The 16,868-nt window shown below is 40.5% G+C and overlaps 1 protein-coding gene across 1 annotated transcript in view; it reads left to right on the top strand.

Annotated features, from left to right (window-relative positions):
- XIRP2 (xin actin binding repeat containing 2) overlaps nt 1-16,868 on the top strand; it is a 287,016-nt gene that overhangs the window by 254,500 nt on the left and 15,648 nt on the right. The window contains 1 exon segment of the mRNA XM_030210038.1: nt 10,031-10,161. Coding sequence (XP_030065898.1) covers nt 10,031-10,161 — 131 coding nt within the window.

Genomic DNA, 16,868 nt, shown 5'->3' with positions numbered 1-16,868 from the left:
TGCTTTGAGAGTCAGGAGGGATGGAGATCGGGATTGGGGAGGAGTGAAGTAGTTTGTACTTATGCGGATCCTGCCTGATATTCATCTGGGGCCCACAAAAGGTCCAGTAGCCTTTGCATTCTAAGTAAGTACTGCATATTCACTGCCGGTGCTCAGATATGGCCTGGCACTGAATATTAGGGGCAAATATAGACAACCACATTTAAAAGAACAGTGACTGCTATTGGTGGAATAAATATAAATGTAGGCAACATTTTTTAGTTGATATTAGGCAAGTGGTTCCCAAACCTGGTCCTGGAGGCACCCCAGCCAGTCAGGTTTTCAGAATATCCACAATGAATATTCATGAGAGAGATTTGCATATAGGGGAGGCACTGCATGTAAATCTCTCTCATGAATATTCATTGTGGATATCCTGAAAACCTGACTGACTGGAGTGCCTCCAGGACCAGGTGTGGGATCCACTGTATTAGGGAATTATATATATTTCTGGAAAGAGCTATTTCAAGTTGAAGACTATCACCTGAGGTGGCAAATATGAGATCAGTTTCAAGAACACACTTTTCTCTGTTTTCTTATTCTCTTACATTTCCTATTCATTTATTGGGGTTCTTTTCTCTTAAAATAATTTATTTGTAAACCACTTTGCTACATATTTTAACCAAGGGCAGTATATCAAGTATAATAAGCCATAAATCAAAACAAATGGTTTATGAGTTTTTTTCTGAATTTTTTCCTACCCAAGAGAAGAACTTGGGGATTATAACAGATTATAACTTTAACACTGAGCATGATCCAGAAACTGCTATGACCAAGATACATAAACCCCCTTTTACTAAGGCACGCTCACGTTTTTTAGTGCATGTTAAAATTGGGTGTGTGCTAAACGTTAGAGACATCAATGCATTCATATGAGTGTCTCTAACATTTAGCGCTCGCTAAAACTGGGCGCGCCTTAGTAAAATACCCCCATAATGACAATGAAAGTTTAGTGATATGTTAAATGGGGATTTATTGTATAACTGAGTTGAACATTGTCCAGACTGAAATGGTAATGAATGTTGAAGAAGCTGACTACAAAATATTTAGAAAGAAGGAAGTAGAAAGAAAAACTTCAGGAAAACAAGCACAGAGATGTGGGTGACACCCTGCAGTTGAGAAGATTGCCCAAAGTGGTATACAAATTAAAGTAAAACATACCATAACATGTATCAGAAAATAAAAGCATACACCATAAAACTATCCATATAATAAACCACAATAAAATATAAAGAACCAACCAATTCAATAGATGAGCTTTTGCAGTAATCTAGGGGTAAGACATCAAATGCCCGAACTATTTTTTTTTTAGAGAGAGATGCTATTGTTTAGAAGCCATATGTGCGATTTCATAGAAATTCCAACATTTATACATGTAGCTGGCATCCTGGGTCCTGTTGTTCAAAGTCCACTGCACTGACCACTAGATTACTCCTTACACTTGCTTGCTGCTCCATTAGGAATGGCCATAATACCTGAAGTTTAAATACAATTCACAGAGAATTCATTCCACTCAAATTCATAGTACTCACTCAATTATACACAATCATGGAATAATTATACTTCTTCACCATAAGGTGAAGGTGACTCCTTATGATGAAGAAGTATAATTACTCCACTATTGTGTATAATACATGAAGCTGTCATAGAGTCTGGTATCCACTGTCATGTTCAGTTCTTTGAGGGGGTAAGGGGGGGGGGGTAACCAGTGGGAGATTGGTGAAGGAGTAGCCTAATGGTTAGTGCAGTGGGCTTTGATCCTGCCAACCTGTGTTGGCAGGATCAACACACTGCAGCCCTTACAAGGTAGGGTCCTGGCAGGGCAGTAAAGGCCTGGGAGGCTATAAAGCTCAGCATGAGACATCTGACTTGGATGCAAAATTAGCCTTCCCTTGCACAAAACTTTTAAATGCATTGCTTGTCCATACCTTAACTCCTCCAATCTAACCTCTTTCCTTTTATGGTGCAGATAATAATACAATATGTGTACTCAGTGGCGTTCCTGGCCTGGATGGCACCCAGGGCGGATCGCCGATGCGCCCCCCCCCCCCCCCCCGGGTGCAGCGCACCCCCCCGCTAAATGACACCTCCCCCCTCTGGTGAAATGACACCCCCCCCTGGGTGCACGCCGCTGGGGGGTTGCCGCGGCGCGCACCTGCTCCAAGTTCGCTAACTTTGCTCGTTCGCTGCAGCTCCCTCTGCAGCAAACGAGCGAAGTTAGCGAACTTGGAGCAGGCGCGCACCGCGGCACCCCCCCCAGCAGCGTGCACCCAGGGCAGACCACCCCCACCACGACCCCCCTTGGTACACCACTGTGTGTACTTATACCTGCTGTAAAGGGAGGGTTCAGCAACCCTTTAAACACAAGGAAACAAGCGTTTAGCTGCATAATGTATCAAACCTGCAGGATTCCTTACCAATCTATGTGGGAAGACACTGAGATGATTGACTAGTCATAGCTGGAATTCTTGCTAGTAGATAAAAGAGTAGTACTATCTATATCTGGGCAATTTAAGAAGTCAGTTTGTTGTCTTGATGTTTGTATGGTACGTTTTGTTGAACAATACAAAGATGAGTTTGTTCACGTTTTTTTTAGAGATTAAGAATTTGTCTTCAAATGAAGGTGTTTTTCTACCTCAGTTAAAAAGAGCTAGTACTCAGCCCTTATTGAAAAATTACTCAGAATCTAATGTAGACCCCTCAGTAATTATCTTCACACTGATAATCACCCCCATGGTGGGAAAATTAGTGGTACAGCTGGTGCTATCTCAGCTGTATGCCTTTTTGCTGGAGAGAGTCCATCTGGATTGAACTACTGTAGTAACTCCTGGAGGGGACACAATAACCAACCCTTGCCTCTATTAGTATGCTCTCTGCTGGAAGGAACAGACTTAATGAAGGAAATAAAACCCCATGTATACAAGCTTAAATATATAACTCACTTTGGGGTTCTTTTACTAAGGTGTGGTAGAAAGTGGCTTTAGCTAAGATCATTTTTACCACAACAGTAAAATGGTCAATTTTCCATTTTGTTCAATTAATGGTGATGCGCTAATGTTGCCATTTTAAAATGTAGCACATGAGCACCTATTTTGTAGGCGTTAAGGGCTCATGTACTAATCCTGTGCTAATCAGTTAAGTACATAAGTATTGCCATACTGGGACAGACCGAAGGTCCATCAAGCCCAGCATCCTGCTTCCAACAGTGGCCAATCCAGGTTACAAATACCTGACAAGATCCCAAAACAGTATATTTTATGCTGCTTATCCTAGAAATAAGCAGTGGATTATCCCCAAGTCCGCTTTAATAATTGCTTATGGACTTTTCTTTTAGGAAGATATCTAAACCTTTTTTAAACCCCGCTAAGCTAACTGCTTTTACCAAATTCTCTGGCAATGAATTCCAGAGTTTAATTACACATTGAGTGAATAAATATTTTCTACAGTTAATTTTAAATTTACTACTTTGTAGCTTCATTGCATGCCCCCTAGTCCTAGTATTTTTGGAAAGCATAATCGATTCATGTCTACTCGTTCCATTCCACTCATTATTTTATAGACCTCTATCATGTGGTAATATAGCTGCGCTAACTGATTAGCACAGAAATGCTCACTCTCTGCCCCTAGACATGCCCCTTCTGAGACAACATTTTAAAAAACTTAGCCTGCAATTTGCAAGCACAGATCACAAAATTACCGCATGATGCTTGGGTGTGTTCTGCAGTAAGTCATTTTAAGGTGCGATAAGCCTGTGCTAGCGCTTACTGCAGCTTATTAAAAGAAACTCTTTGAGTTATAATCCATAGGTTTGCTGAAGAGAGAAATGGGAAGATAAGGTCCTACATTATATATATATATATATATATATATATATATATATATATATATATATATATATATATATATATATATATATATATATATGTTTTAAAATTTAAAGACTTACAGCTCAGATTTCAACTACTGGCTTGCACAGAGCAGGAAACAACAAGCAGATTCTCACATAAATAAACATAATGTAAAAAGTACAATGCTTAAAGCAATTCTAAGTCAATTAAACCTAAATACAAAATAAAAAATAAATAATCTCATACACTTCCACCACCACTCAATTCCCCAATCCTACAAAATACGGGACCATAGTCTATATTCCATGTATAGTCCCGAACTGGCAAAACTAACAGAAAGCCAAGTTTTTAACTTATGATGGAATAATATATATTCTGTAATAGCTTGTATTTCTACTGGGAATGAATTTCACTGCATTAAAACTAATCCTGAAAAAGACCTGGCCTGTGTTTTCACCAAATAGAAAGCATTAGCTGCCAGAAGATACAGAGTAGAGGTAGGTGAAGTTCTAATTATGAGATCAATAGAATTGATGAATTAGCAGAAACTAGCAGTATGAGCCAAGAATAGAGTAAGTATTGGCAGCAAAGAGACTGTAGGGTCATCAATGCAAAAATTAAAGTCACCTACAAGATTAATTTTGGCAAGAGATGAACAATCAAAGAGAAATGAATGGGAACTCAGGCTTGTGATGATAATAGATAGCAGAAAGATGTACTACTACTACTTATCATTTCTATAGCGCTACTAGATGTACGCAGCGCTGTACACTTGAACCAGGTCCTTCAAGGTCATCACTGAGTCTTCTTCCTCTAGACAACATCCTCTGACTTGTAGCATCCCACATGGCTTAGTGCTGGTTCCCAGGCATTTTAATCTGTTTATTAGTCCTTTAACTACCTTGGTGTACAGCCATAGAGCAGAAGAGTAACCTGATAGTTAGAGCAGTAAGCTGAGACTGTAGGGGAATCTAGTTCAGATCCATTGCAGCTCCTTGTGATCTTGGGCAAGTCACTTAACCCACCATTGACTCATGTACAAACTCAGGAAGTGTTCTCCAAGGACAGAAAAATACTTACTGTGTGTGAACATTAATTCATATTTTTAATGGAGCAACTGTTACTATAATGCTGATAGTATTCAGCTTCTTTACTCATGGATCCTGTTTCTGTTCCTTTTGGTCTCCTAAACTTGTGCCTGAAGGCAGTGACTCATTGGAATAATCTCCTTTATAGATACACAATCATCTTATTACGCTTTTCAGAAATGCCTTAAGACTCATGTGTTTCAAACGTTTTTGGCTAAATGTTAATTTCTTATTTATTTCAATTTAATGCTCTGGACCCAATAGGGGAGAAAGTGGTCTATAAGTGTTAGATTAGATATATGATCTATCCAGTCTGCCCATCCACACCATCTACTATCCCTTCCTTACTCTTTGAGATCCTATGTGTTTGTCCAGTGCTTCTTTGAATTCAGATACAGTCTTCATCTCCACCACCTCCACTGGGAGGCTGATCCAACCATCCACCACCCTTTCCATAAATAACTTTTTCCTAAGATTACTCCTGAGTCTGTCCCCTTTTGCCTTCATTTCAGAGCTTTCTTTGAGTTGAAGGACACTTGTATCCTGTGCATTTATGCCATGGGGGTATTTAAATTTCTCTATAATATTTCCTCTCGCCTGCTTTTCTTCCAAAGTATACATATTGAGTTCTTTAAGTCTGTCCCCATCTGTATTATGACAAAGACCACTGACTAATAGCTGCCTTCTGGATCGACTCCATCCTGTTTATATCTCCAGAATTGTGCACAGTACTCTGAGACTTATACAGAGGCATTATCACCTCCTTTTTCCTGCTGCCTATTCCTGCTCTATGCTCCTAAGGCTCCATCTGCCTTTTGCTGTCACCTTTTCAACCTATCTGGCCACCTTAAAATCATCCAATATTATCACCTCAAGTCTCACTTTTCCTTTATGCACAGAAGTATTTAATTTCCTAAACTATACTTCTTCCTTGTTGTTGTTTTTGTTTATTTTGGGGGAAGTTGTAGCACAAATGCGTAACTATGCATTTTCTAGCATTAAATCAGAGCTGCCAAATTCGAGACTATTCTTTAAGCTTTGCTAGATCTCTTTATTTATCCACACCATCAAAGGTTTATATCCTAATGCAGATTTTGGTATCATCTGCAAAGTAAGAAACCTTACCACACAGCCCTTCCACAATATTGCTTGAAAAATTGTTTAAAAGTATATCAAGTTGAGTGAATTTGAGGGGGGGACCTAATACAAAAACCTAATGAATGAGAAGTCAAGAAATGTGATGGGGAACTGGGCCATAGTACATTATGAAGAGGATTCCAAGTGTCCCATTGGAACTTCTTGGGACCCTGGACAAGTCAGTTAACCTACTATTGCCCCAGACACAAACAAAAATAGATTGTAAGCCTACTAGGGACAGAGAAAGTATCTGAATATAATATGTAAACCACTTTGATTGTACCACAGAAAGGCAGTATATAAAAGAATCTAATAATAATAATAATCTGTGTAAAATTATTTTACAGGAATTTAGGTTTGTGGAGGAACAATAGTAGTGGAGAAAGGTATATAGCCATACCTCTCAATAAAAGGCTGAGGTACTATATAGAAAAACTGTGGAGGTAAAGCAATAAAAATAGCCACTCAGAGTAGATGAATCAGAGGAGGAAGGTCAAAGTCTCACATGAGATACACAAGAAAATAAGCCACTCAAAATCTGGTGCAGAACCACTTGATTTCCAGGTGTATCTTTAGATAAAACACCTTTATTCATGATCCCCAAAATAAGTATGCACAGGAAATTAGATAAACAAAACAGTAAGAGAAAGCCCAAAAAAAAGGTAGAAATTAGTCAACGTTCAAAAAATCCTCAGTTCCAGTCCTTAGACAAGAGGTGGTTCCTCTTAGATAACCTGCTATCTTCTCTTCTCCTATTCATCTGGGACTTGAGTAGAGCTCCTTTCTACATCATCTCCTCTTGGTCCCAAACTAGGCAACTTTATACACCTCTGTTTAGAGTTCAGAAAACTCTGCCCATCTCAGCATAGTTCATGGGTCAATACTTAAAATATTGTCAGTGACTCAGTGCCCAGGACTCAAAACCATTAGCCCAAAACACCTTCTCAGAATATATCTCCTAGGGTGAAATACCAAACAAGGAAACTTTCTTCCCTAAGAGAGTCCAAATTCAAGAAAAACTTATGAAAAGTCTCATGATTCCCCTGTCATTTGGGAAACTGGTCCACTGTTCCCTCTATGCTGAGCAGGAGTCCTCCATCTACAGTCCTGCCAGTGGGGGGTGCTGTTTCACTATCACTTTTTCAATAGTGAGGAACAGGCAAGTCCTGCAGGACTCCAGGGAACCTGCCTGTCCCTAGAGATTGAAAACACAATATTGAAGCACCACCCCCTACTGGTAGCAATGTAGTTGGAGGACACATGCACAGCTTAGAGGGAACAGTGGACTGGTCCCTGGGACTACTGCACCTGTCAGTGGTACAGCTGGGATGCACCAATTTAGTCTCATTCACCTTCTTTCAGTATTGTGTGCAGTTCTTGTTGCACCAAAAAAAGATTTTGCAAATTGGAAAAGGTACAGGAAATGGCAACCAAAATGATAAATAGGATGGAATGAATCCCCTAAGATGAAAAGCTATAGATGTCTATAGGTCAGAATTATTCAACTTGGATAAAAGACATCTGAAGAGAGGCATGATATAAATCTATAAAATCCTGAGTGGAGTGGAATAGGTATGTGCGAATCTACTGTTTACCTTTTCAAATGATGCGAAAACTAAGGGACATGCCACGAAGTTACAAAGCAGTACACTTACATGAAATAGAAAAATTATGCACTGAGTAGAAAAGAGTTTTCCATTCAGTGCATAATTATGCTCTGGAGTTTGTTGCCGGAGCATGTGGTAAAAGCAGTTAGCATGGCTGAGATTAGAAAAGGTGGGAGGAAAAAATCTATTAACTGCTATTAAAGTAGACTTAGGGAAAGCTATTGTAACCCTATGGGTTAAATTTGAAAAGATTACCTGGCTCCTTCTAGATCTGGTGTGGAGACAGTGAGCAGTGCAGTGAAACTGAGTAGTCTGTGTGCATGCACTGAGTGTTCCGCATGCTGATGGAACTTTCAGGAGAGTGACAAACAGCTCAGGTTGGCAGTTGGGAGAGAGCTCTATTGGTGAGAACATGTTACTTGGAAAAGACTGGAAGAAAGTTGATGCTGGAGATCATCACCTGAAAGAAAAGGCACCCACCGTTCAAGAGAGCCAGAGAGAGAAAACAAAGAAAGCAGCTAAGTGACTGAAACTATTTTAAAAAAGTGCACATAAGAGAAAATAGTAAAGGAAACCTGAACAATAAGTGAGAGATAACTAAAAGAGGAAAAAAAGAGTAGAGGAAAACTTATATGTTGAGATCCTTGAAGGTCTCTGGAAATCTGAAAGGCAGGAGAAAAGAAAGTTTAAATAATCTAGTGTTTTGTAAAATTGAATGTGCTTAAATGATTTATGTACCTAATATTTATACTTATCTGAAAATGCTCCCAATGTTTCTAAACTGATTTGTGTTGCAAACCTGTAATTGAAATACATATGTTAAATTTGCAAGTTGGTAAAATTTCATTAACATTTAAATATAATTCAAATAATAAAAAAATATTTTCTTTTTATTGTTAAACTCCCTGGTTGGTGTTGAGTCATTTTGGGGAAACACTGTGACATATTTGGTACCATCATTGTAATACCTTGCTCTACCACCAGGGGGTTTACGCTATTGCTTATCACTGGGGAGCATGAAATTGTGCTAATTTTGATGATCATACCAGGTACTGGTGACCTGGATTGGCTACTCCCAGAAAGAGGACACTGGGCTTGGTGGACCTTTGGCCTACCTCAGCATAACAATACTTATGTACTTAAGTACTTCTGTACTTATATAATGCTTGTGATAGTATATGTGGAGGGGCATGTTTGATATGATGTGTAAGTCCTATTTGGGACTTGTTATTTTTAAAAAAACATCCAGAAATCGAGTGACAAATAGAGAATTTTCAAACCAGAAATAGACCTATTTTTTCAAAAATCACCATTTTCCAGATGTTTTTGTGCTCAGTGTGTCTTTCTTTAGGTACCATTTTGGGAAAAATATGTCCTAGGGAAAAATGCACAAAAACAAGACATTGGGATTTCTGGGGGGCCAGCATTTTTAGTAGACTGGCCAAACAGACATACCAGCAGAGAAGTGGGGCACCCTAGGGGGTACTGCAATGCTCTTCACATAAAAGGTCCTAGGTACAACTTTCACCATAACCCCATTACATTGTATTGTGAGCCCTTCAGGATCAGAAAAAAAAACAGAACTGTACCTCTCTGTGCACCATTACAATAGCTCCCAAGCCTGCAGGTATCACCTATATGTAGGTACAGCAGGTATTTAGTGGTTTTAGGAGGGCTCACACTTCCACCACAAATGTACCAGTTAGAGTGGGATATGACTCTGGATCCCCTTCTCTACAGTCCACTGCATTCATCACTAACCTATTCCTGGGACCAGCTTGCTGCTCTAATAGGAATGGCCATCATATCTGATTTCACAGAGCCTGGTATGTACTTTCACTGTAACATCTTTGGGGGGGTGGGAAGGGGTCAGTGACCACTGGATGATTAAGGGGGGTGGGGATGCCTTAATCTTTCCAGTGGCCATCTGGTCATTTAGGGCACCTTTTTGTAACTTAGTCATGCTTAGAACTGGTCTAGAGAAAAATGTCTCAATTTTTGCCCCAGACGTTTTGGTTTTGCTCCATTATGCAGAAAAATGTCTAACCTGTGGGAATGTCCATGTCCCGCCCCAAACATGCCCCTAATACCCCCCCCCCCCTTTTAAATTTTGATGAACTGCAATGAAAAACATCTGAAATCAGAGTTTCAAAGATCACAACTTAGACGCAGCTTTATGACGTTTTTCAGATCTTTTTCTCTTTTGAAAATGAGCACTGTATATGAAAAATGCAGAAATGGCATTGCATTTATTTTATATCTATTTTTTAAAACCTAAAATAACACAAAACATGCTTTGTTATTATAATAGGTGATTTAATCATAGATGGAAAAACGCCACATATTTCAACACAATTTTTAAAAGAACAATTTGAAAGGACAGCACGAGAGAGGGTTCTTCACTCTGATGGGGAGACATTTTCACCTGGGAAACAAATAAAGGTAATTACTCCTTTTTTATATTTAAATATCTTGCTTGACAATTGATTTCCTATCATTTACAAAGCAATTGTACTAAGGTATTAAAATCATGTGAGGCAATATTCAGCTGCTGTAGTCAGTATATTTTTAAATGCTGGCTGTGGCAATTAAAAAATATCTGGTTTTTCTGCACCACTATCTGGATAATGGCCAGCACTGAGTATCTAGATAAAGTGATCGGCACCGGAACTTATTTGAACAGTGGCAATATTCAGTCTGCTATCTGGATAGCTCATCTGGGTAACTTAGGACAGTATTGTTCAGATAGCAGACTTAGGACCCTATTAACCGAATAGCAAATAGAAGCTACCTGGATAAGTTGAAAAGTGGAAAGAAGAGAAGCTGGAGAAAAGGTTGTAAAAGGTGGGCAGGTAAGAGATCTTTATGAAACCACCTTGGTCAGGTTAGATAATGAGGGTAAATTGAAATAGGATGAAGAAGTGTAAGAGATCTATTCTGAGAGGGATCCTGTGTTGGGTGTGAAAGAAATGGTGGAGGGATAAAAGATTTCAACCCTTTCCAAAAATTAGAAATCTTATCAGAAAAGCTTGTGCAAAGTCCTCTACTGAAATATGGGACTGGTTAGTATCAGGGGTCGAGTTGTCCTCCATGTGTTCTGCTTCAGCTAGCAGACATGTTCACTAAGGGGGACATTTTAAAAATTCCACAGACAGGTGCAAAATCTTTTGTACTTTTACCTGCAGGCCCAGAAAAAGGTAGCTGCACGGATTTGCTTTTGCTTTTTCGGTAGGTACTTTTCTTGAAAAAATGGCAAGCGTGGTATTAAAAATGCAGAACTCCATTTATTACTCTCCTGACCTAACCCCACCCTGAGCCCAGCTTCCTTTGCCATAAATAAAAAGTATGGGGTTGATATTCAGCACTATTAACTGACTAGAAGAGGCTCCCTGGCTTTCCAGAGGATATTCAGCAGCACACAACCAGATAGTGCCATCAAATATCCTGTCTAACCACTGCAGGATTATCCAGTTGGTGCCATGGTGCTCTAGGGGCAGAGTCAGGGCAGAACAGAACTGGGAGTTACAATGACACTGCCAAAATTCAGCAATGGAACCAGGATAACTATCCCATTAATTTAAGACACCAAAAGACTGCCCTAACTCAGGGGTCCTTTTACAAAGGCACGCTAGTGGTTTTAGTGCGTGCTAATCATTAGTGTATGCTAAATGCTATAGACGCCCATAGAAATATATGGGTGTGTCTAAAGTTTAGTGCATGTCTATTTTTAGGGTGTACTAAAACACTAGTACACCTTTGTAAAAGGACCCCTCATCTAGGTAGCTAACTAGGTAACACCACTGAGTACTAGTGATACCCAGGCAATTCCCGTCAGACCACTGAGTACTTAGATTTTCAGTACTTGTACATGAATAGGGGCCAGCAGTGAATATCCAGATCTAATTCAACCTGTGGCAACCAGCGTCTAAAGAAAGGTTGACCTCACCAAGTGAATATTACCCTCTATACATTGTTCGTTCCCTTGAGTACTTCTACCCTATTTTTTTAGTAAGTTGCCATGTATCTGAGTAAATGACATGAAAATTGGGACAAATTTTATAGCAGAGTACTGAGGAAAAATGTGAAAAATGTATTCTATAAAGAGAACACACGTATGTACATGCCTTTATAAAATAAGATCCTAGATTCATCCCCAGTAGTACACAAATGCTCTGTCACACATTTAAACCTGCTTGAACCCTGATGTAAATATGAGCGTGTGTGCTGGTAAGAATCAGCAAATATGCATTCATGTTATAAAATACAGGTATGAGTGAGATCTCACCCCACCTCTGCCTACCCTCCACTTCCACAAATATCTACATATATACTGCACAAAAGTAGCTTCTGTTTATTGATAGCGCATGTTTCTCTTTTGGACAATTTTGTAAGCGCCTGATTTTGCATATAGAAGGCCATTGTACATGCATAAGTCCCTTCTAAAATTACCACTTTAGGGGGTCATTTTCTAAAGGCTTTTTTTCTGTGTGAATACCTCTTGCAAAATTACCCTTACATAGAAGTATGCATGATGATAAGAATGGGTGAACTTTTGTGCAACTCAGGTGCAGCAATGTTCAGGGTGGATTTGGAGTAGAGTGCAGATGGAATCAAAATTTAGGTGCATTTATAAAATATGCACATTTATGTGCCTACATGACATGCAAATATTTACACCTGCTCCTGAGCAGGTGTAAATGTACACGGGTTCATTTTATTGACAATTTCTATAGGATTTGTGCTGCTATTTTATAAAGACATAATCAAAAGGGACGCCCAAGTTTTGCTGAGGACGTCCTCACAAAACGTCCCGATGGAGGGGCGGGGAAACCCGTATTATCGAAACAAGATGGACGTCCATCTTTCATTTCGATAATACGGTCAGGGACGGCCAAATCCTGAAATTTAGGTCGTCCTTAGAGATGGTTGTCCCTAGATTTGGTTGTTTCTGATTTTCGGCAATAAAGGAAACCAAGGACGCCCATCTCAGAAATGACCAAATGCAAGCCCTTTGGTCGTGTGAGGAGCCAGCATTCATAGTGCACTGGTTCCCCTCACATGCCAGGACACCAACCGGGCACCCTAGGGGGCACTGCAGTGGACTTCATAAATTGTTCCCAGGTACATAGCTCCTTTACAATGTGTGCTGAGCCCACCAAACCTCCCCCCAAACCCACTACCCACCACTGTACACCACTACCATAGCCCTTATGTGTGAAGGGGGGAACCTAGATGTGGGTACAGTGGGTTTGTGGTGGGTTTAGAGGGCTCACATTTACCACCACGTGTAACAGGTAGGAGGGGATGGGCCTGGGTCCACCTGCCTGAAGTGCACTGCACCCACTAAAACTGCTCCAAGGACCTGCACACTGCTGTGATGGACCTGAGTATGACATTTGAGGGTGGCATAGAGGCTGGCACAAAATATTTTGAAAGATTTTTTTGAGGGTGGGAGGGGGTTAGTGACCACTGGGGGAGTAATAGGAGGTCATCCCCGATTCTCTCTGGTGATCACCTGGTCAGTTTGGGCACCTTTTTGTGCCTTAGTCGTAAGAAAAATAGGACCAGTTAAAGTCGTCCAAGAGCTTGTCAGGGACACCCTTTTTTTTCCATTATGGGTCAAGGACATCCATATGTTAGGCACGCCCAAGTCCCGCCTTTGCTATACCTCCGACACGCCCCCATGAACTTTGGCCATCCCTGCGATGGAAAGCAGTTGGGGGCGTCCAAAATCGGCTTTCGATTATACCGATTTGGGCGACCCTGTGAGAAGGTTGCACATCTTCCGATTTGTGTCGAAAGATGGGCGTTCTTCTCTTTTGAAAATGAGCCTGCTAGTCTCTCCTTTGCTGTTGTATAATATACCCAAAATAAGTGTTTACTTGGTCTCACTTACCAGGTGACCTGTTACTCTCTACATGTACATTTATATATTCTTAGAATTACCTTCTACTGTGATGCTGAAAAGACACATCCAATACAGCTTACCCAACAGGAAAATTAAATAGTTTTTGTGTATGTTATATTATAATATATAGTAGAGAAACAGCAGTCCATACAGTGAGTAGGATCTAATAAAAAGAAATCTGAACTCCTTCACCATGAGTTTCTGTCATCTCGTTTAACATGAAATTCTATCCTCTTCAATTAAACATTCAAATTTAAGTCATACCTTCGTTGTACTTTCCCTTTGCTTGCTGTATGCCCTCTTTTCTTTAATATAAATCCTATAAACTCTATACTTTCCTATGATTTCCTTTTCTAAATAATATATCCTACTTTTAAAGCAATTTGAAGGAGGCAAAAGTAAAGGAATACAGTATTCTATTTTTTGTAAATTATGCACAGCAGTTCCAATAAAAAAGTTTTTAAAAATATTATATGACAATATATGTATCTTAAGATGAAACTGAAGGAGCCCTTTTACTAAAGTGCGGTATATTTTAGCACTTATGTGTTGGCTTGCAGGGGGCGTGCCCAGCATCTGCCTTGCATTTACTGCAAAGGTACCACATGGGTACCACATTACATAGAGTAGCATATAGTATAGGAGCACTCATGCTATCTGTCACTGCATGTAATGCAGTGCAGACCCACATGGAAATAAAGAAAAGCAGCTAAAGTGGTGCAGCCCCCCTCCCAACAGTTTTCCTTCTTTGTCCATCTCATCCTGAGGCACACACCCCCCCTCAACATTTTCTAATCCCCCCCCCCCCCCATGCGGTAAAAGCAAGCAGGCTTCCCCTGTAGATGATCATGCAGCGAACAGATATTCACACTTTGCAACATCATCAGAGAGATAATTAATTTTCAGAAACTGCTCCAAATCAATTTTATTGATTTTAACCCATTAGTGCCCAATGTTCCCATAATAAATGCCCATATGGGAACATTGGGCACTAATGGGTTAAGAAAGCTTTTGATAGTGTCCACAGACAGTCACTATAGAACGTTGTGAGAAAGTATGGCATCCCTGAGTGCTACATCAACATCTTCTGGAATATATACCTAGACTCGAGTTAGTGCATAAAGACTGATGACAGATTCACTGATTTCTTCAGTATGGAGACTGGAGTTGGACATGGCTACATCCTCTCCCCATTTTTATTTCTCCTCATAATGGACTTTATCATGAAGAGAGCAATGAATGGATCAGATTGAGGTATGTCTCGACTTACAGACCTGGATTTTGCAGATGACATCACATTATTAGCAGAAGACATGACCACCAGCTTGTAAATGGAAGTTGCAAAACTTGGGTTGAGGATTAGCAACAAGTCGTCCAAGGTCATGCAAATTAGTGACATTCAAAAATACATACAGATAGTAGTTGGCCAGCTACTGTTGAGGAAGTTCAACAATTCACCTACCTTGGAAGCATGGTATCCAATGACAGGGGTAAATTGTGCCCGATCTATTCAATGTCATCAACACCACAACTAAGGTTCACCGATACAGCAGTGTCAAACTGACCACAGTTTATGCAAGATTGGTGCTCTGACCACTAGGCTACTCCAGTTTATGCCAGTGAAACTTGAACAATAATAAAAATAATTCCCCAGACACTAACCAGTCAATATTCAGCCAGCGGTAGTCAGCATGTTCCTGTTTTCCTGCGTGCAAGTACCTTGTTAATAGTATGTGAATTTTGAATTATTCTTTTATTTTTCAGTAATTTTTTCTTCTGAACAATGATGGTGTGAATTGTGCTCTCTTTTGATGAGTTGAGCCTACAAAAAAATCAGCCTGAGATCTATTTTGTCCACTGCAATTGGTTTATTGATACATTGACTGATCTTGCACCCCATTATAGAAACATCTTTTTGTTTTTTGATTTTTGAATATTCAGTGCCAGGTAATGTCCAGTCACTGGCATTGAATATCTGTGTCTCACTGAACATGTGCTGGCTGTTAAGAATTATGTGAGTCCTGGCTGAATATCATCCAAGACCTGCATAAAAGATTCCTCATTCTTCCTCCCCCCCCCCCCCCCCCCACCACCACCACCCTGCCACAAAGTCAAAATTCCTCTCCTGCCCACCTAACATGAGAAGGCCCACCTAAATGTCCAACCTCCTCCAAAACCCCTCACCCTGCAAAAGGCCTCCTCTACCATGCCCCAAGTCCCAACAGGCCTCCACTCCTCAGGCCTACTGGCCAGGTCTAGTGGTCATCGTGGCTCTAGATTAAATATGTCCACCATGAACTCTAGCAGTACTCTCACCATACTACCACTAGGGGTCAGCCTTTAGCAATAGTACTACTAGAGATTGCAGTAGACATTTTTAATTCAGAGCCGCTAGGGACAGGAGCGAGTTGGAGGAGTGGTTAGAGGGAGGAAAGATCAGCTGCAGTTTGGTACTCAGAAGTTATGCAGGTGCTGGCTGGTATTCAGTGCCAGCACCCACATAGCTAAGCAGGCAAGCCTGCTTAAACCATATTTATTGTTTTATGTGGCGAATAAACTGAACATTTTTGAACTTCAGTTTTTATGATCTACTGTTTTATTGTCTGTGCAGAGAATATCAGGCATTACCTATCATGATCATATTCCCAACAAAGGAATCTTGCAATGGAGTGGCTCACACAAGTTGGAAGAGATAGTGATAGAGTGCAGGGTGCAGCTCAGTGGTCATGTTTTGTGTATGCTGCAACAGCGCATTCCAAAAACAGCAATATGTTGAATTCCTCATGGTGGCAGGTTCAGACCACTTAAGACCTGGTATTCAACATTTTAAAAAGACCTGCAAACCATCGGCATCATCTGGGAGATGACAGAATCTGCTGGAGAACAGTAGTTGCTCAGTGCGTCTAGCTGATCCCCCTCCAGATACCTGGCAATATCCCCCAGTAGCTAAGCCCCTTTATTGACACCTCCCAGGTATCAAAGCCCACCCCCAGATTGAAACCATGCCCCTCTATCCAAAACCCTGTCCCCCCAAACAAAAGCCTCCTCCCAAAATCCACCACTCCTCCTGGGACCTACCCAGTGGTGGTCAGTGGAACTGGGTAGGAGTTGACTCCTCCACTCCCACCTGGGACTGTGCCAGGATCCAAAATTATTATTATTATCCCTAGAGGTAGTCTCGCAGTACCACCACTAGGGGCCATCCTTCAAAAGGAAGCATAGTAAAAAAGCTATAAGCCCT

This window comes from Microcaecilia unicolor, chromosome 7 (assembly GCF_901765095.1).
Source record: "Microcaecilia unicolor chromosome 7, aMicUni1.1, whole genome shotgun sequence".
NCBI lineage: Eukaryota > Metazoa > Chordata > Amphibia > Gymnophiona > Siphonopidae > Microcaecilia > Microcaecilia unicolor.
Note: the sequence above shows the minus strand (reverse complement) of the source record. Positions and strands in the feature narration are given on the sequence as shown.